Source organism: Amphibalanus amphitrite, unplaced genomic scaffold (genome assembly GCF_019059575.1).
Source record: "Amphibalanus amphitrite isolate SeventyFive unplaced genomic scaffold, NRLGWU_Aamphi_draft 000032F_arrow, whole genome shotgun sequence".
NCBI classification, from domain to species: domain Eukaryota; kingdom Metazoa; phylum Arthropoda; class Thecostraca; order Balanomorpha; family Balanidae; genus Amphibalanus; species Amphibalanus amphitrite.
In genome coordinates this window covers 1,013,252-1,038,992 of record NW_024881528.1, presented here as the reverse complement: position 1 = coordinate 1,038,992, position 25,741 = coordinate 1,013,252, and the positions used below count along the sequence as shown (strand labels likewise).

Below are 25,741 nucleotides of genomic sequence, written 5' to 3'. Positions count from 1 at the left end.
CATTCATGTCATATAGACATATTCTCCGAACTCCCGCAATTCCCGAGTAGAAATACGCCATCCTAATCATCGTCCGACCGCCTCTGTCTGAGAGCCATAGCGAACGAATACAGTAAAACTTCAAAACCAGGGGAAGCATTGACACCAATGGAGACATTACCGACTGTATTGGTACTCCGTTCTACACGCCGTCCATCAGGTCAGCTCAGGTCAGGTCAGGTCACCAGGTCAGATGGAGGAATCGCTCCCCCTGCCGCTCACACGAGTGACCGGATCACTCTTCTCTCACAGCCGCCCTCCAGCGGCGGCCCGAGCCGGCCGGCCGGGCCGCCGCTCAGTTCCCGCACATTCCCCGGCGCAGCGGAGACGTCCCCACTGTCGGACAGTCGACCCGGGCCGTCCGCCCCGGTCCGTCTCCCCCCCCCCCCCCGACCTAACGGACGCCGCCGGCGCGCGGCGCGTCTCTACACGACATGCAGTATAGCGCGGCGCACACAAGACAGTCCAGGTGAAACACAAGCAATAGCAAAGCGAGTCGCGCTCGCGCGATGGGCGCCAGCGCCGCGCAAAAGCCACAGCAAGCGCGAGTGGGGAGAGGTGCGCGCAGTCCGAGCACCGAGTCCCTGCAGAGAGTTGGCTGCTGCCGCCGGAGCCGGCCGCGTGCGGCGCCGCGGCGGCAGCCTACATGATTGTTAGCGTTTCGTGCCGGGGCACACACGACACTCCGGTCGGCATTCACACCAGCTCAGAACACCAGTCGCACCAGATCAGGGCACCAGTCGCACCATATTCACGTCAGAACGAAGCACCACCGTCCACTTCAGGGCAGACCACTGCCCACACCACCGTCCGTGCCAGGGCCGAGCGCCGGGTATGACTGTGTCGATAGCGCGTTATATTTACGTCAGTCGCAGCCCTGACTTGGTTCAGATGTTACCACGCCCTATATTTCTGTGCCGCGTTCACTTGCTGGTGGACTGGGCTCGGTCGTTTCTCACTCAGCTGCCTTCTCAGTCCCTGCAGTTCCGTCCCGCGGTCCTCCTGCCCGCGATATCCGCTGTAAGAGACGACCGGGCCGTACTATCCGCTGTAGCAGCGGACGAGTCAACTATATCCACTGTGACAGCAGATAAGGGGGCTTGGTATTCACTGCGGCAGCGTGGTATCCGCTGTAAAAGGAGAAGGGCCCGCAGCGGCCACTGTAGAAGTAAAAATGGGCCGCAGTATCCGCTTTACGAGCAGACGGGCCCACGAATCCACTGCTAAAGCAGACGGCCCTGGTATCCGCTGCAATAGCAGACGGGCCCCGACATTCTCCGCAGATCAGTCCGGCAGTGCCCGTCCCGCCGACAGACCAGCCCGGCGGCGCTGTCTGCCGCAGCGACTCAGTCTCGCAGCTTCACAGACCGGTGACTCGCTCTCAGCTGGGTGGACAGGCGGTCTGCCCGCCTACGACATGGACGAGCAGGGCAGGTGCGGCGAGCCCATCTGTGTAAGCACCCGGTCCAGCCACTGCAGCGGTCCGTTCAGGTGCAGCTCGATCCAGCAGGGCGTCGAGGTGACGATCTGCCGCCGGTACTCGGCGCCCCAGCCCTTGACGAAGCTGATCCGAATGGTGCACATGCGCGTCAGGCTGTAGACGGCCTCGAAGCCCTGGTTCACCGACTGGGCCAGCATGGCGGCGAACTCGAGGTTGTTGAAGATCTTCAGGTTACACTCTGTCGGGGAGGAGAGCCGTCAGACATCGGTGGGGTCAGAGGGAAGAAGATCGTCGAATGTGGTAAAAGGTATTCCCTGACTACCTAACGGGATCGATACCAACTAGACCAACACTACCATCCGAAAGAGAAAGGGCTCAGATATCAAGGCAGGCGGGTAAGGAACATATTTTTGACTGTGGAGGCGACCGGCAGCGACACAGCCCAATAAAGGTTTTCAGTAGCGTGCATTCACAAATAATGATGATAAATTGTGGTCTACATAACGAACGAACTACGAAACACTACATCTACAGTACTTGCACCCCATACCCCTCCACCAAGTCCCGGGTCCACTGACTGGGCGGTATTTTGCAGACAGTGGCCGGGTGCCAGCCGAACCGGTGGTTACAGTTGGGTGACTGGACAAAGATGGCCGACTCGCTCAGACACTCGGCAAACACCTCACCGCCTGAAATGCAAAGGAACGGGATGGGTAATTACATTTCTTACTATACCCCTTCAACCGAAAGATTATTCGATTGAATCGATAAGCTATCCGCGCAGCCAGCGGCGCTGACCACCTGAACTCTTCGTGCATCTGCCTCTCGTCTATGCCCCCGCTACGACCTAGATTCTACTTTTTGGTTGATTTGTTTGATTCCGAGACTTCTCTTGCTCACCGATGTAGTAGAAGCGGACGCCGTGCCCGATGTTGCGCCGCGTCTGCTCCACCACCGGGTTGCGGTTGATGTTGCTCAGCAGGCCCAGGCAGAAACGGTCCGAGCTGCTCGGGTCCGTGAAGCCGTCCACGGTCAGGCTCGGCTGGGAGGCGTGGAACGTCTCGCCGACGCGGCTCGACAGCTCGTAGTAGCTGACCGAACACCAGAAGGTGGGCTCGCAGTAGGTGACCGGCTGGGCGTCGGGCGCCACTACCGGCGGCGGCGGCGACGGCAGCACGCCTGCGGGGAGGGGGGGGGGAGGGGTCATGGTCACTGACTGTCGTTGCGGTTACCGTTGTTCCCAGCCCGTTTCCCCATCCAACGTATGCCCCTCTTGTTACCCCTCTCGCTTTCCCCTCCACTGACTGTTGTTAGTGTTCCTCTACCACTTCACCCAATGCTCCTCTCGCCACTGATTATTGCTTCGGTCACTGTTGTTACCCCTCTCCATCCCCCGCCCACTGATTGTCGTCGCAGTCCCCGCTGTTACATTTCCCCGTTGCCCGTCGACTCACTGTCGTTTCGGTCACTGTTGCCTCCCCCTTCACACACACACGCACACACACACACCGGTCCCGTTCCACGTCCCGTCGACTCACTGTCGTTCCTGTCGCTGTTGTCGCCGTCCTCTGACATGAACGAGGCCGGCGGCGAGTCGGGCACCGAGGTGGCCGGCGACTCGGTGGGCGCCACCTGCTCCATCGGTGACGTCATCTGGGCGTTCTCCGGGGGCAGCAGCGACAGCTCGTCCACGGCCGGCGGCTGCGGCGGAAACTCGCTCGGGTCGCGCTTCGGCACCAGAACGGCGGGCAGCGCTGCCGGCGGGGAAGGAAGTGTCAGTGGAACCGACGTCAGAGGGGCAGAAAAGCGTAAGAGGGACGGGAATAGTCAGAGAGACGGACGCCAGAGGGGCAGCGATAGTGTCAGGGGGACAGGGAGATGTCAGCGGGGCAGAAAAGCGTAAGAGGGACGGGAATAGTCAGAGAGACGGACGCCAGAGGGGCAGGGAGATGTCAGAGGGACAGAGAGACGTCGTAGGGTCGAAAGCGTTTCCCTCACGCAACCAGCAGGCAGCACTGCAGAGAAAACAGCACACCAGTCGGAGAGACCAGAATATACGCTGGGTGCGCACAGCCAGGCGACTTTTTACTAGATTCTGGAGTTCAGTGTTCTGCCAGGTAATTAACAGCCACTTGACGAACATCTGTACTGATTGAAACGTTTGGGGCGCTCGTGAGTTCCAGACCGTAACCACCTATTTAACCATGCTCATCTAATTTTCTTACAAAGGGTCACTCACCGAGCGCCTGTGTCCGCAGGTAGTGGTACGGGTTGACGCAGACCTCGTCCTTTTTGGATGTGAAGGAGAACTGGCAGTGCTCGATGGGTTTCAGCTCGTGGTGCGACTGTAGGTCCGGGAAGCGCCACAGTCGGCAATAGATGACGTGAGGCAGGCCTTTCTTCTCAGAGACCTGTAGCCGGCCGTCTAGGGACCTGGAGACACGGCACAGGTCAGTAAGGAGCGCGGAATGCGCTCAGCGTTCTGACCATATTAGATTAGGCAGGCAACATAACTATCATAGAACAGGGGTGCGGGACAGGAGGCTGTAAGGCAGTCCAGCCAGATGCATAGCGCACTATGACGTACTGACTATCCGGGTAATGACAATCGCCATTCGCCAGTATTACCTAGACAGTCGATTACGCAGTTCAGTAGCGTAGTCGGTACGCAACGCTCACGACAAAGGCTCCCTTAGACGACAGCAGCGGCAAGCTGACCTGACGTGATACCGTCCCGCATTACTCGCCAGTTGTGTCGTCGATAATTTAGTGGCGTAATGATATTAGCAAATACCTCTGCAACGCCGGACGACAGCACTAACCGTACCTTTGTAGCATCAATCCTACTTCTGCAGCGTCATGTCTGCCTATCGACGACATTTTTCGAACGGGACCACCGTAACACATACACGTAACACGGCGGCAGTTGTAACCGAGACTGGCCACCGCCTCACCTCGGTATGGTGATGCACTTGGTGGACGGATCCTGGCCAGAGATGGCCCGCTCCAGCTCCTCCACCGAGCCGGGACACTTCTTCAGGCGCTTGATCAGGCTCTTGACGGCCTTCTCGGACCACTTATCCTCGCCGTCACTCTTCTTCCAGTGCAGCAGTCTCTTAACGACGGGAGGCGTGAACGGGTTTATGGACATGATCCAGCCTCTGTTTGCTAAGACCAGGCATGAATAGCACTAGAGATCTGAAAAAGAGAAAACACTTTTCATAAAACGAATACAGTAAAACTTCAAAACCAGGGGAAGCATTGAAACACTAAGAAAGCCAACCTTAGATTGAAAATATGGGTTCAAGAATCAAAATCACTATAGACAGGTTGCTTTGCAAGAACAGTTCGAAATTGCATTAATATTTTCATTCTGCAGCGACATCCTTCACCGGTCAAACTGGGAATAGGATGTATCAATGATCAATGCCGCAGCATCTAAAGGAATGAGTAGGCGCACTTATTTGGGTACAGGTCGGATAATACCTGCAGGAGACGGCTGGCGGGCCGAAAAAATGTCATATAGTTTCAAATAATTACCACATACACGATCGCATGTCATATTTTAATAGATGACAGCATAATAATTTAATTGTATGGTCGTAATTCTTGTGCTGTGCTGCTCAGTGTCATAAACGGACCAGTATCTGAGCTCTTGGACGCAGTTGCGATGTGCGGCACAAGCGGGTTTCGATTTAATGACAATACCAGACACGGACTGGATACCTGACGCCTAGAGACCGAATCCGGCCTTTGATATACGGCACTGTGATTCCAGGTAATCAAAAGAAATTCGACACCAAGTTTAGTGCAACCATAGTAACTGGACAGGTAGGTACGCCCCGCTCACTGACTTCAAATGGCTGCGCGCGTCAAGACTCGCATATCCATCGACCGACGGATCGACTCAAGCCCATACTCCAGACTACAAAGCATGGCAATTTCGATGATATCTCGTCGATGTGAGCGATGTGAGCTTCGTTCTGTCGAACCCGTTGAGTCTCGGGCAGTTTTCTCCCTGCAGCTGCGGTGCCCTTTACGTGCGTACCTAGACGTATTTTAGCGGCGCCAGGTGATGACACACGAGTATAGGTACCAGCACCGCCCAAAATAACGCTACATTGGAGACAGGGCTGCGCAGTGCGCAGTCGATGTATTTTCGGTGACTCCGACTCTGGCTTTCAAAAACCTACTCCGACTCTGACTCCGACTGACTCCAACTCTGACTCCGCTGAACTAGCAGGGCTGTGGGTATCGCTAAAGCTGACGTCACCGTCGCCGCTAACCGGTAAATGTGTAGATGAAGTTAGAGTAAAAAACATCTAACCTGACCTAACCTTGCCTACTTAATCTATAACCTACCAACCTATACACCTACCAAACTACAACCTACAACCTAACAATCTACAACCTAACCTACCTACCTAACGCCGACGGTGACGCCAGCCTTACCGATACCGGACTGTGGAGGCGACAGATTTTCGGCGACTCAGACTCTGTTTTTTTTTAATCGACTTCCAGCTCCAGTCAGAAGTGTACTGTTGACTCCGACCGACTCCGACTCTGGCTCTGGCTTTGACTCCACAGCCCTGTTGAAAGACTTCAATGCAGCCAGTCATCTACCAGTATTTTCATACAATTTTTGCCTATAAATAAATATGTGAAATTCCTACTTCTGTGGTGTAATATTCATCATTTTTCAGTCCAGCTGGTGCATTTTCAGTCCCTTTTGTTGGTGGTTTTCTGCACAGCTGGTGCAGCTCATGGACTCTCCTGTCAATACCCATTGGTTGCAGTCTTGCCCAGGTTCTACCCACCGGAATTCTGAAACTCTGCTGACTGAGCTACTAGATGAACAACTTTATTGCCCTGCCAGGCCATTCTGATGTGTCAACAACATCTGAGACTGAAAAAAAAACATGATAATTGATAATTGCAAATATTTTTACTGCTAAATTTCAAGTCAAGAACATGTGCAATTTAGTGTTTAGCCTGTTTCATATGTAGGTAGAATATTCAGCATTATTGAATATCAGGTCCAATTACAACAGCACACTCAACTGCAGCACACTGCACAATGCGCATCAAATATGTTAGATATGCTGATTCCATTTTTAATTATTGATCCTGCAAGATGATCTCACCTAAAAATGGAGTGTGGCTAGAGCTGTTTGACAAAGATAGGGGTACCTGTTTCTGTCAAGTGTCACCTTATGACAGACACAGAGGAAGCTGTTTGATGATGGGACTCTAAGGTTACCTAATTAAGGCTTAAGCTGTATTAGCTTTGATAAAGTTGGGTTAACTGTAGTTGGATTGGGTAATGGGTTAATTATCTTGTCTCAAACTCATCATCATCATTAGGTATTGTAAAAATTTGCATCACTGCCTATCTTGCTATGAGCAATTGTATGTAGCTCAAAAACATCATGTCTTGACCAAAGTAACCCATCAGATCCAAGTGCGCACCTTTCTTGTCATGCGGCTACACACATCCAGACCTTATGACCCAAGTCCCAAACAATTATCTATTGAAGAAACAAATGTGAGTCTTTCACCATTGGTAGATTCTAAAAGAGCCACTTTGACTTTACAAGTTTTACACAGCCAGTGGCGTATCTAGGATTTCTCTCAGGGGGGGTCCGCAGTCAAAAGGGCCCTTGTAGCCTGAGTTGAAAGGGCGTTCAACCCGCGTCCCGTGGGGGGGGGGGGGGGGCGAAACGGCCCCCTGTCCTCTTCCGTAGCTATCTCCTAAATGACTGCAGATATCCCCACCAAACTTTCAGGACCTCTACGAGCATCCATTTTATACATTGTGACCAATTTTTTTCCAGAGGCTATGATAGGTTGGCCGCAAATGACGTCATGTTCTGCCATTTTCGACCCAAAAAAGGTTTCGCAGGAAGAGCTGTCAGCCCTACAGAGCTGTAGAAACATAAAAATGTTCCGAGATAAAAGGTGTACAATTAACCCGCGCCCCGTAGGGCTACCGGCGGACCCTACCACCCGTAGGGGGGGGGGGGGGGCCGTTTCGGCCCCCCCCCCCTAAGATCTCGGAAAGTTACCGGCCGATTTTCAAAATTCAAACGGCGTTCGATAGCCCCACCCGGTAACTACCTTGTGACCAAATTTCATTGACCTAGGTCAAACCGATGACGTCACAGGTCAGGTCAAAGGTCAGATTTTCACCGTTCACAGGCAATTCAAGAAATGTGCTGTGAAAGCGAGTAAATTGGTAATTTATTGAAAACCATCGATGGTACATTGTTCGTCAAACACATAATTTGCTATCTGAGGTCACTGATACCAGGTCAGGTCACAGCGAGGTCAGGTCACCGGGGGTCACAATATGAATGTGTCGTGTGATACATGTTTTATGGTCCATTTTACATGACAAATGCGATTATGTGGGTTAGGCAGCCTTTGGGGCCAGCCTAGGTCACGTTTTTGTGAAGGTCAGGTCAAGGTCAGGTCAAATTAGGTCAAATTTCAAAGTTGATATTTTTGCATAAAATGGGTATCGATTCGATGCAGCTCGTCACGGGGAGTCTAATGGTGGTCTTCGTTTTGCTCTACGAGTTCTAGAATTGCCAAAAATTGAGTTTGAAAATTTGACGTCATCATTTTTGAACAGTTTTTTCGCTATAACTTGGCCAAAAAACGAGGTATTGATCTGAAATTTGGTATGTAGATAGAAGACGGTAGGCACTATCACATATATTCCGGTTTTTTCGAAACTCAAAAAACTTTTTGGATTTTTTGGCGAATATATCCAAAAAAAATGCTTTTTTGATTTTTGGGGGTCAAAACTCAAAAATTTCAAAAATTCGAGATAGCAGTTTTGTAGCCCTGTCAATTCTACACCTTTTATGTCTTGATCATTTTTCTGTATCTTCAAAGCTGTAGTCCTGACAGGTCTTCTCGCGAAGGTCTTTTTTCGGTCGAAAATGACAGAACATGACGTCACTCTGACGTCATTTGTGGCCAACCTATCATAGCCTCTGGAAAAATTTTTGGTCACAATGTGTAAAATTGATGCCCGGAGAGGTCCTGAAAGTTTCGTGGCAATATCTCCAGCCGTTTAGGAGATATCGACCGAAAAGGACAGGGGGGGGCCGTTTCGGCCCCCCCCCCCTACGGGGCGCGGGTTAACAGGCCTAGGTCAAATCTGAGCACAAATTACAGAAAGAGTGTCAAAAGAGTTTTGTTTGTTTTGTTGGGCGGTCAGATGGTCAAATGGTCTGGTCAGACCTTTCGGTCTGACCAGACCATTTCAGGGCCGGAAGGATGATAGGAATTGAGGGAGACATTGGTCTGGGCGGGCACCTTGGTGAGTCACCGGGGCTGAGCCTGTCCAACAGGACAGGCCGACCAGCCCCCCAAGTGCTCACTGCACCCGGTTACGAGTGTGCTTCCTTAGGAGCTGCAGTGCGCTCCAATGGGAGCCGCCCGCATGGTATAAAGTTGCCCGTCCAGGTCCAGCCTGGATCATGGGTTGCGGCATGAAGGAGAAGGATTTGAATGTCCTGAGGATGGAAACGGCGAAACGGGTGTTAACCCGCGCCGGGCCGGGGGGGGGGGTGTTTGAACACCCCCCCCCCCCGCGGTTTTTCGCAGATATCTCAAAAAACGGCACCGCGGAGCGCCGCCGTTTTTGGCACACCTGTTTGTGCATCTTTTCCGCACATGTTGTAAAAAATTTCAGACCCAGGTCGCCTTAGGTCAGGTCACCAGGTCACGCCAAGTGACCTCACCTCAGAAAAAATAAGAATGCTCGTCATAGCTACACCGATTGATCGATTGCCTTGAAACTTTCAGCGATTGATAAGAGCAACATTATCTATAAAATGTTAATCTCGGAATTTTGATATCGGTGACCTAAGGTCAGGTCAATATCGCGGCCTCTCCATTACCTATCAGTCAATGGGAGAAAATTGAAAAGCGTCTGTTTTGCACGAACGCTATTCTAGAGACTCTCTAACATCGAGATGTAAGTAAAATTGGCACACTGAATCGGAAAATGGCAACTGTGACCCCTCGTTATGTCCCCGAGGTCATCTCAGGTCACGAACAGAATCTAACAGTTTTTCGCCAATAACTTCTGATAGAGGCGTGCTAGAGCACTGAAAACGCCTTAGATGTGTTCGACTCGACGTTGCGGATCGACTGATATGCAACATGACCTTTTCCGGTCAGGTCATGACCTTGACCTGAGGTCAAATTTTCAAGTTGACTTTTCAAGGTCCAATTATAGTTCATTCGACGCGTCTCGACGAGAGGAACACGATGCTGGCAAAATTAATGTCATGACTCTTTTGAGTCAAAAGTTATTGCCGAAAAAACGCTTTTCGTAAAAACGGCTATTTTTGGAGTTTTTGCCCTCTGGAGGCTAAACCGTTGACCTGAGGTCAAATCTGAGAACATTACTCAGAAAGGTCTGTAAAAGGGCTATTGAATGCCCTTTTCTCTGGCGCTGTAGCTCTATCGGTTCCCGAGATAGTCGTTGGCGGTTTCCAAAATGTTGAAATAGTCAACATTTTACCTTTGGTGACCCCTGGTGACCTGACCTTTGACCTGACCCAAAAATGACCTTAGTGTTTTCGTCCTTATTTTGGACGTTCTTTCGATTGCACTTTTTCGCGTGTCGCTACGTGGCCCAGGAGCCGAGTTAGAAGGGGGGTGTTCAGACACACCCCCCTTCCGGCCCGGCGCGGAATCTCAGAGCACCGGCCCGGCGCGGGTTAAAAGAGCTATTAACTACGCTTTTCCCCGGCACGGCATTCATTTCCGAGTGATGCGGTGGTTTGTTGAAAATTGTCGAAATTGGACCAGAAAATTGGCGAAATTTAGCCTTGGATGACCTATGTGAACTGACCTTTGACCTGATCTAAAAAGTGACCAGAGTAATTTCGTCATTATTGTTTGCGTCCTTTCGAACGCTGCCTTTGGCGTGCTGGTACGTGGCTCAGAAGCCGAGTTAGAAGCAGGGGTGTGGAGCGGGAGCTGGAGCCGGAGCCGCGGGAGCCGGCATAGTTTGCCCGGAGCCGGAGCCGGAGCCGTCCAAAAAGGCGGCGACTCCGGCTGCTTTTTTGAAGAGGAAAAAATTATTGACTTACATAGTTCGGTTTGACAGTACAAGGCAGTAAAACATGTGGTATTCAAAATAGCCTTGTTATGCAAATACAGAAGCAACGTGAACCAATCCTTCATCTTTTCTATTCCACCCGTATTTAATTGTATACAGGATGTACTGAGTATTGGAGCCGGAGCCGCCGGAGCCGGACCATTTTACTCGGAGCCGGAGCCGGAGCCGAATCCGATTTTTTCTCCAGAGCTGGAGCCGGAGACGTCTGAAATTTCCAAGGCTCCGCATCCCTGGTTAAAAGGACCCTGGCCGGCCGAGTGGGAGGGTGGGTGCCACCACATCGTTTTTTTTTTGCGACAGCTCGGAACGCGTCGGCAACAGAGAGCCAAAACTGGGCATAGCTACCTGACCTTTGATGCAAACCGGGCCTTGTGACACCTGCATTTTCAAGGGGGGCCTCTGGTCGTCTTAAGGACCCTCTGTTACCCTCAGAGGGACCCTCTGATGGCCTCTGCAGACCATCACTGGCCTCAAAGGGCACTCTAGTGGCCTCCATGGACCTTCTGGGTACCTGAAAGGGCCCTTTGTTTTCTCTCCAGGGGCCCTTGTTTACCTCAGAAGGTCCTCTTTTACTTCAGATGGCCGTATGTTTGTCTAATACATGAGGCCCCTGGTGGCCTGAGAGGCCCTGTTTGTGTCCCAAAGGGCCCTTTGTTGACCTCTTAAGGCCCCTAGTTGGCCTAAAAAGTCCTCTGATTGTCCTAAAGGGCCCTCTGTTCCCCTCAGAGGGCCAGTCTTTTCCTCAGAGTGCCTGCTGACCTCATATAGCCCATAGTGGCCTGACATAGCCTTCATATCACCTCAGAGGGCCCTCTGGTGTAAGGCTCAAGTGACCTTCTCAGAGGGCTCCGGCTGCCCTGTGACTGACAATTGTCCACTCTTATCCCCCTTTTGGGTGACCTATTTCCCCCTCTGACACCCAAGCCAAAATACAATTTTGGGACACTGACTCCGAGGACCAGTTGATTTTCAGAGGGCCCTCTTTGAAGTGGATGTGAGGACCCGCTATTCGCCTCAGAGGGCCCTCTGGTGGCTTCAGACTTCAGAGGACCCTATTTTGGTATCAGCGGGCGCCTCTCTGTGGCATCAGAGGGCCCTCAGAGGCCTCAAATGGCCCTATTACATCTCAGAGAGCTGTCTTTGAACTCAGAGGGATCTTTTTTACTTCTTTGTGGTGTCTAAGGGGGCCCTCTGGCCTTTGTTCGCCTCAAGGGGCCTCAAGGGGTCCTCCGATGACTTCCAAGGACCCTCTTTGATCTCAGAGGGCCTGATGACCTCATAGGGCTCATGGTGGTCTGACATAGCATCATATCACCTCAGAAGGCCCTCCAGTGGCCTGAGAGGGCACTTTGTGGCCTTTGAAGGCCCTCCATTCGCTATAGAGGGCCCTCTTTGATCTCTTTGATCTCTTCGATCTCAGAGGGCCCTCTTTGAGGTGGCTGTGAGGGCCCTTTGTTCACCTCAGAGGGCCCTCTGGTGACCTCCAGGGACCATCTTTGATCTAAGAGGGCCGTCTGGTGGCCTCATAGGATACCTTGTGGCCTGAAATTGACCCTCGTACCTCAGAGGCCCTTCTGTTCGTCTTAACAGGCCCTCTGCTGGTCTTAGCGGACCCTTTGTGTGCCTGGGAGGGCCCCCTGAGTACCTGAGAGGGCCCTCTGTGTGTTTGAGAGGGCCCTCTGTGTGCCTGAAAGGGCCCTCTGTGTAGTTTGCCTGAGAGGGCCCTCTGTGTGCCTGAGGGGGCCCTATGTGTACCTGAGAGGGTCCTCTGTGTGGCTGAGAGGGCCCTCTGTGTGTCTCAGAGGACCATATGTGTACCTGAGAGGGCCCTCTGTGTGTCTGAGAGGGCCCTTTGTGTGTCTCAGAGGGCCTTTGTGTGCCTGAGAGGGCCTCCTGTGTGCCTGAGAGGGCCCTCTGTGTGTTTGAGAGGGCCCTCTATGTGCCTGAAAGGGTCCTCTGTGTACCTGAGAGGGCCCTCCGTGTGTTTTAGAGGGCCCTCTGTGTGCCTGAAAGGGCCCTCTGTGTACCTGAGAGGGCCCTCTGTTTGCCTGAGAGGGGCTTCTGTTTGCCTGAGAGGGCCCTCTGTGTGCCTGAGGGGGCCCTATGTGTGCCTGAGAGGGCCCTCTGTGAGCCTGAGAGGGCCCTCTGTGTACCTGAGAGGGCCCTCTGTGTACCTGAGAGGGCCCTCTGTGTGTCTCAGAGGACCATATGTGTACCTGAGAGGGCCCTCTGTGTGCCTGAGGGGGCCCTATGTGTGCCTGAGAGGGCCATCTGTGAGCCTGAGAGGGCCCTCTGTGTGCTTGATAGGGCTCTCTGTGTACCTGAGAGGGTCCTCTGAGTGCCTGAGAGGGCCCTCTGAGTGCCTGAGAGGGCCCTCTGGGCTCTGGCCCCCATTCATCTCAGAGGGTCCCTTCATTCGCCCCTTCAGAGGGCCCTCTGTTTGCCTCAAAGAGCCCTCTGTTTGCCTAAAAGGACCCCCTATTCGCCTCAGATGGCCCTTTGGTGACCACAGGGGGCTCTATTGTTGCATTGTAGGCCCTCTGTTGCCTCCGAGGGCCCTTTTATCTCAGAGGGCCCTCTTTGAGCTCAGAGGGCTCTTTTCGACCTCTTTGAAATGTCTGAGAGGGCCCTCGGGCCTGAGAGGGCCCTCTGAGTGCTTGAGAGGGCCCTCCGAGAGCCTGAGAGGGCCCTCTGAGTGCCTGAGAGGGCCCTCTGAGTACCTGAGAGGGCCCTCTGAGTGCCTGAGAGGGCCCTCTGAAAGCCTGAGAGGGCCCTCTGAGTGCCTGAGAGGGCCCTCTGAGTGCCTGAGAGGGCCCTCTGAGTGCCTGAGAGGGCCCTCTGTGTGTCTGAGAGGGCCCTCTGTGTGCCTGAGAAGGTCCTGTTCGTTGTAAAGGGCCCTTAATTTACTCTACAAGGTCCCTCGTTGGCCTAAAGGGGTCCTCTAATAGTCCTAAAAGGGTCCCTAAAAATGTAATTGATACTTTTCATTATGTAAAAAAAATGTATGTGGTGAAAAGGGCCCATAAAGTGTTTTCAATTTTTTTCGAGAAAAAAAATTTGCTCCAGGGGGGATCCTAGGACCCCCAGGATCCCCCCTTGGATACGCCACTGTACACAGCACACCATACCATGCTATGCTAAAATCCCACCACTGATCATTCTGATTCGTTCCAGGCACAAGAGCTTCAGTTGTTAAGGGAAAATTGGTGAATAAAGCGGTGATTTCGCTAACATTTCCATGATGTTATGATGCTATTACCTAGGCCAGGAATTCCGAGGCGGAAGGTATGGAGCGACAAATCGAGAAGCAGGACTAAATGTCACTGTCATTTTTGCTTCATTTTACGCAAGACAGTTGATATCAATATTCATGCATGTTTGTATAATATCTTTATAGATGAATGTGTGCACATGATATCCAACTGAAAAAACTCAAATGACAACTGATAAATATAATATTCTCACTGCAGGCGTCCTGCCCTGACTCAGACTCACCTTGTAACGATTGTGGCATGGGTAGTTTTAAGTGAAAAAACGAATTAAAGCAGATTTTTATAATATACGTATCTGAATGCGATAAGGCAACCAACAGCAATCACCAGATGCCACACAAGAAGACACGAAAAACTCAATTTGTAAATAAACAACTCTCCTTCGCAACTCCCGTCCTCACATGTCCGTGAAGTTGGCGACGTCGCCAGCGACTTTTCCAGCGACGAGCACCGATTTTAGCCAAAACCTCGTTCAAGGTCAATTGGACCATGAGGATCACGAAAATCGAACCCATTCTCCCCTAAACCTTGACTTTCAAGGTCAAATTCAAGGTCAAAGGACGGGGAACTGAAAAAGTGCCAGCAAATATTGTCCGATTTTCAAAATTTTGGCACCAAAATGTAGCCCGTGCAAAGTTCTAGCCGCACATCGAAAACCATTTTCATCAAGGTCAAACTTCAAGGTCAAATTCAAGGTCAAAGGACGGGGAACTGAAAAAGTGCCAGTAAATATTGTCCGATTTTCAAAATTTTGGCACCAAAATGTAGCCCGTGCAAAGTTCTAGCCGCACATCGAAAACCATTTTCATCAAGGTCAAACTTCAAGGTCAAAGTCAAGGTCAAATGACGGGGAACTGAAAAAGTGCCACTAAATATTGTCCGATTTTCAAAATTTTGGCACCAAAATGTAGCCCGTGCAAAGTTCTAGCCGCACATCGAAAACCATTTTCATCAAGGTCAAACTTCAAGGTCAAATTCAAGGTCAAAGGACGGCGAACTGAAAAAGTGCCAGTAAATATTGTCCGATTTTCAAAATTTTGGCACCAAAATGTAGCCCGTGCAAAGTTCTAGCCGCACATCGAAAACTATTTTCATCAAGGTCAAACTTCAAGGTCAAATTCAAGGTCAAAGGACGGGGAACTGAAAAAGTGCCAGTAAATATTGTCCGATTTTCAAAATTTTGGCACCAAAATGTAGCCCGTGCAAAGTTCTAGCCGCACATCGAAAACCATTTTCATCAAGGTCAAACTTCAAGGTCAAATTCAAGGTCAAAGGACGGGAAACTTTAAAATGCTACGTCGCCAGCGACTTTTCCAGCGACGAGCACCGATTTTAGCCAAAACCTCGTCCAAGGTCAATTGGACCATGAGGATCACGAAAATTGAACCCATTCTCCCCTAAACCTTGACCTTCAAGGTCAAATTCAAGGTCAAATGACGGGGAACCGAAAAAGTGACACTAAATATTGTCCGATTTTCAAAATTTTGGCACCAAAATGTAGCGCGTGCAAAGCTCTAGCCGCACATCGAAAACCATTTTCATCAAGGTCAAACTTCAAGGTCAAATTCAAGGTCAAAGGACGGGGAACTGAAAAAGTGCCAGTAAATATTGTCTGATTTTCAAAATTTTGGCACCAAAATGTAGCCCGTGCAAAGTTCTAGCCGCACATCGAAAACCATTTTCATCAAGGTCAAACTTCAAGGTCAAAGTCAAGGTCAAATGACGGGGAACTGAAAAAGTGCCACTAAATATTGTCCGATTTTCAAAATTTTGGCACCAAAATGTAGCCCGTGCAAAGTTCTAGCCGCACATTGAAAACCATTTTCATCAAGGTCAAACTTCAAGGTCAAATTCAAGTTCAAAGGACGGGAAACTTTAAAATGCTACGTCGCCAGCGACTTTTCCAGCGACGAGCACCGATTTTAGCCAAAACCACGTCCAAGGTCAATTGGACCATGAGGATCACGAAAATCGAACCCATTCTCCCCTAAACCTTGACCTTCAAGGTCAAATTCAAGGTCAAATGACGGGGAACCGAAAAAGTGACACTAAATATTGTCCGATTTTCAAAATTTTGGCACCAAAATGTAGCGCGTGCAAAGCTCTAGCCGCACATCGAAAACCATTTTCATCAAGGTCAAACTTCAAGGTCAAATTCAAGGTCCTTGACCTTGAATTTTGACCTTGACCTTGAATTTGACCTTGAAGTTTGACCTTGATGAAAATGGTTTTCAATGTGCGGCTAGAACTTTGCATGGGCTACATTTTGGTGCCAAAATTTTGAAAATCGGACAATATTTACTGGCACTTTTTCAGTTCCCCGTCCTTTGACCTTGAATTTGACCTTGAAGTTTGACCTTGATGAAAATGGTTTTCGATGTGCGGCTAGAACTTTGCACGGGCTACATTTTGGTGCCGAAATTTTGAAAATCGGACAATATTTAGTGGCACTTTTTCAGTTCCCCGTCATTTGACCTTGACTTTGACCTTGAAGTTTGACCTTGATGAAAATGGTTTTCGATGTGCGGCTAGAACTTTGCAAGCGCTACATTTTGGTGCCAAAATTTTGAAAATCGGACAATATTTAGTGGCACTTTTTCAGTTCCCCGTCCTTTGACCTTGAATTTGACCTTGAAGTTTGACCTTGATGAAAATGGTTTTCAATGTGCGGCTAGAACTTTGCACGGGCTACATTTTGGTGCCAAAATTTTGAAAATCGGACAATATTTAGTGGCACTTTTTCAGTTCCCCGTCATTTGACCTTGACTTTGACCTTGAAGTTTGACCTTGACGAAAATGGTTTTCGATGTGCGGCTAGAACTTTGCACGGGCTACATTTTGGTGCCAAAATTTTGAAAATCGGACAATATTTACTGGCACTTTTTCAGTTCCCCGTCCTTTGACCTTGAATTTGACCTTGAAGTTTGACCTTGATGAAAATGGTTTTCGATGTGCGGCTAGAACTTTGCACGGGCTACATTTTGGTGCCGAAATTTTGAAAATCGGACAATATTTAGTGGCACTTTTTCAGTTCCCCGTCATTTGACCTTGACTTTGACCTTGAAGTTTGACCTTGATGAAAATGGTTTTCGATGTGCGGCTAGAACTTTGCAAGCGCTACATTTTGGTGCCAAAATTTTGAAAATCGGACAATATTTAGTGGCACTTTTTCAGTTCCCCGTCCTTTGACCTTGAATTTGACCTTGAAGTTTGACCTTGATGAAAATGGTTTTCAATGTGCGGCTAGAACTTTGCACGGGCTACATTTTGGTGCCAAAATTTGGAAAATCGGACAATATTTAGTGGCACTTTTTCAGTTCCCCGTCATTTGACCTTGACTTTGACCTTGAAGTTTGACCTTGATGAAAATGGTTTTCGATGTGCGGCTAGAACTTTGCACGGGCTACATTTTGGTGCCAAAATTTTGAAAATCGGACAATATTTACTGGCACTTTTTCAGTTCCCCGTCCTTTGACCTTGAATTTGACCTTGAAGTTTGACCTTGATGAAAATGGTTTTCGAGGTGCGGCTAGAGCTTTGCACGCGCTACATTTTGGTGCCAAAATTTTGAAAATCGGACAATATTTAGTGTCACTTTTTCGGTTCCCCGTCATTTGACCTTGAATTTGACCTTCAAGGTCAAGGTTTAGGGGAGAATGAGTTCGATTTTCGTGATCCTCATGGTCAAATTGACCTTGGACGAGGTTTTGGCTAAAATCGGTGCTCGTCGCTGGAAAAGTCGCTGGCGACGTAGCATTTTAAAGTTTCCCGTCCTTTGACCTTGAATTTGACCTTGAAGTTTGACCTTGATGAAAATGGTTTTCGTTGTGCGGCTAGAACTTTGCACGGGCTACATTTTGGTGCCGAAATTTTGAAAATCGGACAATATTTAGTGGCACTTTTTCAGTTCCCCGTCATTTGACCTTGACTTTGACCTTGAAGTTTGACCTTGATGAAAATGGTTTTCGATGTGCGGCTAGAACTTTGCAAGCGCTACATTTTGGTGCCAAAATTTTGAAAATCGGACAATATTTAGTGGCACTTTTTCAGTTCCCCGTCCTTTGACCTTGAATTTGACCTTGAAGTTTGACCTTGATGAAAATGGTTTTCAATGTGCGGCTAGAACTTTGCACGGGCTACATTTTGGTGCCAAAATTTTGAAAATCGGACAATATTTAGTGGCACTTTTTCAGTTCCTCGTCATTTGACCTTGACTTTGACCTTGAAGTTTGACCTTGATGAAAATGGTTTTCGATGTGCGGCTAGAACTTTGCACGGGCTACATTTTGGTGCCAAAATTTTGAAAATCGGACAATATTTACTGGCACTTTTTCAGTTCCCCGTCCTTTGACCTTGAATTTGACCTTGAAGTTTGACCTTGATGAAAATGGTTTTCGATGTGCGGCTAGAACTTTGCACGCGCTACATTTTGGTGCCAAAATTTTGAAAATCGGACAATATTTAGTGTCACTTTTTCGGTTCCCCGTCATTTGACCTTGAATTTGACCTTGAAGTTTGACCTTGATGAAAATGGTTTTCAATGTGCGACTAGAACTTTGCAAGCGCTACATTTTGGTGCCAAAATTTTGAAAATCGGACAATATTTAGTGGCACTTTTTCAGTTCCCCGTCCTTTGACCTTGAATTTGACCTTGAAGTTTGACCTTGATGAAAATGGTTTTTGATGTGCGGCTAGAACTTTGCACGGGCTACATTTTGGTGCCAAAATTTTGAAAATCGGACAATATTTAGTGGCACTTTTTCAGTTCCCCGTCATTTGACCTTGACTTTGACCTTGAAGTTTGACCTTGATGAAAATGGTTTTCGATGTGCGGCTAGAACTTTGCACGGGCTACATTTTGGTGCCAAAATTTTGAAAATCGGACAATATTTACTGGCACTTTTCCAGTTCCCCGTCATTTGACCTTGAATTTGACCTTGAAGTTTGACCTTGATGAAAATGGTTTTCGATGTGCGGCTAGAGCTTTGCACGCACTACATTTTGGTGCCAAAATTTTGAAAATCGGACAATATTTAGTGTCACTTTTTCGGTTCCCCGTCATTTGACCTTGAATTTGACCTTGAAGGTCAAGGTTTAGGGGAGAATGGGTTCGATTTTCGTGATCCTCATGGTCCAATTGACCTTGGACGTGGTTTTGGCTAAAATCGGTGCTCGTCGCTGGAAAAGTCGCTGGCGACGTAGCATTTTAAAGTTTCCCGTCCTTTGACCTTGAATTTGACCTTGAAGTTTGACCTTGATGAAAATGGTTTTCAATGTGCGGCTAGAACTTTGCACGGGCTACATTTTGGTGCCAAAATTTTGAAAATCGGACAATATTTAGTGGCACTTTTTCAGTTCCCCGTCATTTGACCTTGACTTTGACCTTGAAGTTTGACCTTGATGAAAATGGTTTTCGATGTGCGGCTAGAACTTTGCACGGGCTACATTTTGGTGCCAAAATTTTGAAAATCAGACAATATTTACTGGCTCTTTTTCAGTTCCCCGTCCTTTGACCTTGAATTTGACCTTGAAGTTTGACCTTGATGAAAATGGTTTTCGATGTGCGGCTAGAGCTTTGCACGCGCTACATTTTGGTGCCAAAATTTTGAAAATCGGACAATATTTAGTGTCACTTTTTCGGTTCCCCGTCATTTGACCTTGAATTTGACCTTGAAGGTCAAGGTTTAGGGGAGAATGGGTTCAATTTTCGTGATCCTCATGGTCCAATTGACCTTGGACGAGGTTTTGGCTAAAATCGGTGCTCGTCGCTGGAAAAGTCGCTGGCGACGTAGCATTTTAAAGTTTCCCGTCCTTTGACCTTGAATTTGACCTTGAAGTTTGACCTTGATGAAAATGGTTTTCGATGTGCGGCTAGAACTTTGCACGGGCTACATTTTGGTGCCAAAATTTTGAAAATCGGACAATATTTACTGGCACTTTTTCAGTTCCCCGTCCTTTGACCTTGAATTTGACCTTGAAGTTTGACCTTGATGAAAATAGTTTTCGATGTGCGGCTAGAACTTTGCACGGGCTACATTTTGGTGCCAAAATTTTGAAAATCGGACAATATTTACTGGCACTTTTTCAGTTCGCCGTCCTTTGACCTTGAATTTGACCTTGAAGTTTGACCTTGATGAAAATGGTTTTCGATGTGCGGCTAGAACTTTGCACGGGCTACATTTTGGTGCCGAAATTTTGAAAATCGGACAATATTTAGTGGCACTTTTTCAGTTCCCCGTCATTTGACCTTGACTTTGACCTTGAAGTTTGACCTTGATGAAAATGGTTTTCGATGTGCGGCTAGAACTTTGTAAGCGCTACATTTTGGTGCCAAAATTTTGAAAATCGGACAATATTTAGTGGCACTTTTTCAGTTCCCCGTCCTTTGACCTTGAATTTGACCTTGAAGTTTGACCTTGATGAAAATGGTTTTCAATGTGCGGCTAGAACTTTGCACGGGCTACATTTTGGTGCCAAAATTTTGAAAATCGGACAATATTTAGTGGCACTTTTTCAGTTCCACGTCATTTGACCTTGACTTTGACCTTGAAGTTTGACGTTGATGAAAATGGTTTTCGATGTGCGGCTAGAACTTTGCACGGGCTACATTTTGGTGCCAAAATTTTGAAAATCGGACAATATTTACTGGCACTTTTTCAGTTCCCCGTCCTTTGACCTTGAATTTGACCTTGAAGGTCAAGGTTTAGGGGAGAATGGGTTCGATTTTCGTGATCCTCATGGTCCAATTGACCTTGAACGAGGTTTTGGCTAAAATCGGTGCTCGTCGCTGGAAAAGTCGCTGGCGACGTCGCCAACTTCACGGACATCGTCCTCACACAGTGACGAGGACATGTAGTGCACCTTGGATTCCAGGACAAATCTTCGTATGGCATTTCTTCGTCGCGCAATTCTTCGTCCGCATTTCTTCGTCCGCAAATCTTCGTCGGCGCATTTATTCGTGTCGCATTATTTCGTCTCGCATTTCTTCGTAAGCGCAAATATTCGTAGCGCATTTCTTCGTTTCCGCATTTCTTCGTCGGCGCATTTCTTCGTCAAGCATTTTTTCGTCCACGCATTTCTTCGTCTACGCAAATCTTCGTCCGCATTTCTTCGTCCACGCAAATCTTCGTCTGCGCATATCTTCGTCCGCAAATCTTCGTCCCCGCAAATCTTCGTCCGCAAATCTTCGTCCGCATTTTTTCGTCCACGCATTTCTTCGTCTACGCAAATCTTCGTCCGCATTTCTTCGTCCACGCAAATCTTCGTCCCGGCAAATCTTCGTCCGCAAATCTTCGTCCGCAAATCTTCGTCCGCAAATCTTCGTCCGCAAATCTTCGTCCGCAAATCTTCGTCCGCAAATCTTCGTCCGCAAATCTTCGTCCGCAAATCTTCGTCCGCAAATCTTCGTCCGCAAATCTTCGTCCGCATTTTTCGTCCACACATTTCTTCGTCCACGCAAATCTTCGTCCGCAAATCTTTGTCTGCGCATATTTTCGTCCGCAAACCTTTGTCTGCGCTATCTTCGTCTCCGCAAACATTCGTCCACAAATGTGGTTCAATAAAACCATGAAGAAATATCAGACCATTGCAAGTGAATGACGAATTTAATGCATGGAATGGATGATCGAAACTTTTGAAGTCAGGTAGATGAGGTCAGTCAGGTGAAGCTATTGCTGGGAGCCGACAATTGTAACATATCCATATCATTTGTGTCCCGGACATTCTTTTTTTCGCGGTCGATGAATGACAATATAATCTCTTGTACCCTCGCCGGCATAGGCGGCGGAACGGGGAGGGCACCGGGGCACCGTTCCCCTCTTTAATTTTGGCCTTTTAACAGTAGCCCTATGGTCGTTGCATGGAAAGAATGGGACTAAAAGTCGGCAGTGCCGTGCCCCCCCCCCCCCCAATTGAAAGTGTTCCGCCGCTACTGCTCGCCGGACCTATTTGTTTTCTACATACACGCCGGCCGAGGGGGGGTGGGTACGACCCCCCCCCCCATCGCCGTTTCGCCACTGGTGGAGCTAGCGCGTCGCGGAAAAAAACGAGCGTGTGCGCCGTTACGAGACGCAGAGATTAATACCCGATTTTAAGGCCTTCTAGGTCAGGGGTCGGCTTACGGCCCGCGGGCCGGATCCGGCCAGGTAGGTGACGGTTGGATCCGGCCCGCGACCATCTGACGTCCGGCCCGCGGCTGGTATCAGCGACTTACATCGTGTTCCGGCCCGCGGTTCTTTCAGAAATCGATTCCGATATAAAAGTGACTTAAATGTGCTTTGGCACAATAGTTCTTCCTTCGCACACTTCATGAGTTTATAAACACCATTTGCGGGTTGGGTTCATGTGGTGACCCTTGGTGACCTGACCTGCGACCTGACCTGGTATGACCAGTGACCTCTACTAGCAACATACCTATGTACTAGATAACTGACGCCCTATCGCTGATTTTCGACAAAATGCGCTTTACTCGGTGTTATACCGCTTTCCCTAGAAGACCCGTGAACGGTGAAACATGTTATCTTTGACCTGACCTGTGACGTCATCGGTGACCCCGAGGTCAATGAAATTTAGCTTCCTTCCACAAATTTGACAGGGCTATCGAACGCCGTTTGAATTTTCCGGATCCGTCCAGTAGTTTCGGAGATACGGGGGGGGGGCAAAAAAATCCCCCCCCCCACCGCCTGGAAGGTTAAACGAGTAGACCACGTGAAGCCGCCAAGTGCACGCAGCCAGCAGTCGTTGAAGCTGCGCGCAAAAGCTGCTGACCAAATCTTACCGTTGCAACTTTTGTCTTTAAGTAGAATTAGACAAAAACACCCGCAAATGGTGTTTATAAACTCATGAAGTGTGCGAAGGAAGAACTAGGTATTGTGTCAAAGGTCATTTCAGTCACTTTTATATCGGAGTCGATTTCTGAAAGAACCGCGGGCTGGAACACGATGTAAGTCGCTGATACCAGCCGCGGGCCGGACGTCAGATGGTCGCGGGCCGAATCCAACCGTCACCCACCTGGCCGGATCCGGCCCGCGGGCGGTATGTCGACCCCTGACCTAGAAGGCCTTAAAATCGGGTATTAATCTCTGCTTCTCGTAACGGCGCACACGCTCGTTTTTTCCGCGACGCGCTAGCTCCACCAGTGGCGAAACGGCGATGGGGGGGGGGGGTCGTACCCGCCCCCCTCGGCCGGCGTGTATGTAGAAAACAAATAGGTCCGGCGAGCAGTAGCGGCGGAACACCTTCAATTAAGGGGGGGGGGGGCACGGCACTGCCGACTTTTGGTCCCATTCTTTCCATGCAACGCCCATTGGGCTACTGTTAAAAGGCCAAAATTAAAGAGGGGAACGGTGCCCCGGTGCCCTCCCCGTTCCGCCGCCTATGCCGGCGAGGGCACAAGAGATTATATTGTCATTCAACGACCGCGAAAAAAAGAATGTCCGGGACACAAATGATATGGATATGTTACAATTGTCGGCTCCCAAATACAATAGCTTCACCTGACTGAGTGATCTCATCTGCCATGACTTCAAAAGTTTCGATCATCCATTCCATGCATTAAATTCGTCATTCACTTAAGATGGTCTGATATTTCTTCATGGTTTTATTCAACCACATTTGTGGACGAATGTTTGCGGAGACGAAGATAGCGCAGACAAAGATTTGCGGACGAAGATTTGCGGACGAAGATTTGCGTGGACGAAGAAATGCGTGGACGAGAAATGCGGACGAAGATTTGCGGACGAAGATTTGCGGACGAAGATTTGCGGACGAAGATTTGCGGACGAAGATTTGCGGACGAAGATTTGCGGACGAAGATTTGCCGGGACGAAGATTTGCGTGGACGAAGAAATGCGGACGAAGATTTGCGTAGACGAGGAAATGCGTTGACGAAAAAATGCGGACGAAGATTTGCGGACGAAGATTTGCGGGGACGAAGATTTGCGGACGAAGATATGCGCAGACGAAGATTTGCGTGGACGAAGAAATGCGGACGAAGATTTGCGTAGACGAAGAAATGCGTGGACGAAAAAATGCTTGACGAAGAAATGCGCGTACGAAGAAATGCGGATACGAAAAAATGCGCTACGAATATTTGCGCTTACGAAGAAATGCGAGACGAAGTTATGCGACACGAATAAATGCGCCGACGAAGATTTGCGGACGAAGAAATGCGGACGAGGAATTGCGCGACGAAGAATTGCCATACGAAGATTTGTCCGGTTACGGCACCTTTACCGGGGTTACATGAGCGATCCGTTCCAAATACGCACTACGCTAATGCGCATCAGCTCCCCACAAACGGATCTACGGCACCGGTTACATGAGACTAATTCGTTTTATCTACGTCAAACGGATCTTGTTTGGCTCACCCGGGCTGACTCCTCGACGGCCGGTAATTCGCATCACAAACGGAATAGGATTAGCGTACAGTCATGGCGCAGTTGCGGCATTTACCGGGACGACTGAGCTAAATTTTAAATAATTATATCATTTGATAGGCTCAAAAACATTTAAAATTAACATGAAATCAAAAAATGAAAACAAAGTTTTCTTGTTTTAAGTCAATGGGCACTGATTCGCCATGCAGCGACAGCAGGGTGGTCAGAAAAAATTATCTATCAAAATATTTCATTCATTTTATTTCACATGCAAAGACTAAACCAAAATACCAACATTTTTTTTGTTATTTTCTACGAGGCAGCCAATAAAAAAAAATGCTTAGTATTTTGCATTTTGACGCTTCCAGTCAGCAAAGAATAGTTCTTGTGAAATACGGCCCGAATCGTGTGCCTCGGACGTTTCGGTTACATGAGCGATCCGTTCCAAATACGCACTATCGCTAATTCGCATCAGCTCCCCAAGAACGCATTCAGTGCACCGACTACAAGAGCAAATTCGTATCAGTGACGTCAAACGGGTCTAGTTTGGCTCTCGGCCCGATGCGCATTACAAACGGAATAGCATACAAATGTGGCGCACTTCCGTAGCAAAAGAGGTGACTGAATTAAAAATTTAATATCTCATGTCTTTTTTGCATTTAATCTGCTCAGAACATCCTCAATTAACTTAACAAAAAAAGTTGAACATAAAGTTGTCTTGCTTTGACTCATTGGGCACTTGCCTCTCTTGATTCGTCTGTAGTGCTGTCAGAAAAATGTTTCAACTGAAAGTACTTTGATATTTTCTTTTTGGTTTTCACTATATTTATTGACAAAATACCGATATATTTTTTTAATTATTATTTCAAAAGAAGCAAATGAAAAAAATACCTATTATTTTGCATTTTAATGTTTCTTTTTGGAAAGAAATAGTTCCTGTAATACGTATCTTGGTCCTATTCGCTTCTAAGCCTCTTTCTCAGCGGATTTTGTTTGGACCGCCGATTCGTATTAGCAGGTGGATACATGAGTCGGTAGTACGCTCCTGATTCGCATTAGCGGTGAATCCGATCGTGATACGTATTTGCTTTGCTCATGTAACCGCGGATCGGATCGCCGATTCGTACTAGCAGGTGGCTACATGAGTCGGTAATGCGTTCCTAATTCGAATTAGCGGCTAAATACGTATTTACTGTGCTCATGTAACCCCGATACTTGTGTTCATTCAATTCCCTCCTTTGTTGAAACCTTACAGCTGTCTTTTGTTTTGCAAGCCGATAAATGATAAATACATGCTTCTGTATTTGCCTTGCTTTTAAATTAAAATAAGATATTTCATTTATTCTTTGTAATATGCTTCAATTATCAGTTTGATTTTCATAATCATTATAAAAAATGTTCATTTTGAGAATGCTCATGAACATGAAAATTAAAATTGACGGTTTTCAGCATTTTACTGAAGTTTTAC

At 48.4% G+C, this 25,741-nt stretch overlaps 1 protein-coding gene across 3 annotated transcripts; it reads right to left on the bottom strand.

Annotated features, from left to right (window-relative positions):
• Positions 1-148: 148 nt before the first annotated feature.
• Positions 149-24,285, bottom strand: LOC122368444 (mothers against decapentaplegic homolog 3-like). Of its 3 annotated transcripts, none has more exons than XM_043342394.1 (7): positions 24,265-24,285; positions 4,435-4,678; positions 3,720-3,913; positions 3,019-3,234; positions 2,381-2,659; positions 2,059-2,169; positions 149-1,718 (listed from the first exon to the last, which is right to left on the bottom strand). In XM_043342394.1, exons 2-7 carry the CDS (start codon positions 4,629-4,631, stop codon positions 1,450-1,452), a joined length of 1,266 nt encoding a protein of 421 aa, XP_043198329.1. In that variant the 5' UTR covers positions 4,632-4,678; positions 24,265-24,285; the 3' UTR covers positions 149-1,449. The 3 variants fall into 3 exon arrangements, with proteins under 3 accessions (XP_043198329.1, XP_043198317.1, XP_043198322.1); XM_043342382.1 differs by lacking the exon at positions 24,265-24,285 and adding an exon at positions 20,734-20,758; XM_043342387.1 differs by lacking the exon at positions 24,265-24,285 and adding an exon at positions 14,121-14,299.
• Between the last annotated feature and the right edge of the window lie 1,456 nt (positions 24,286-25,741).

What these genes read in the sequence shown, in the direction of transcription:
- LOC122368444 (XM_043342394.1), bottom strand. Translation starts at nt 4,631, where the DNA reads ATGTCCATAAACCCGTTCACGCCTCCCGTCGTTAAGAGACTGCTGCAC. An exon ending in AAGTGCATCACCATACCGAG is followed by an intron (nt 3,914 to 4,434) that starts GTGAGGCGGTGG and finishes CCGTGTCTCCAG; the next exon opens with GTCCCTAGACGGCCGGCTAC. An exon ending in CGTCCGCTTCTACTACATCG is followed by an intron (nt 2,170 to 2,380) that starts GTGAGCAAGAGA and finishes TTTGCATTTCAG; the next exon opens with GCGGTGAGGTGTTTGCCGAG.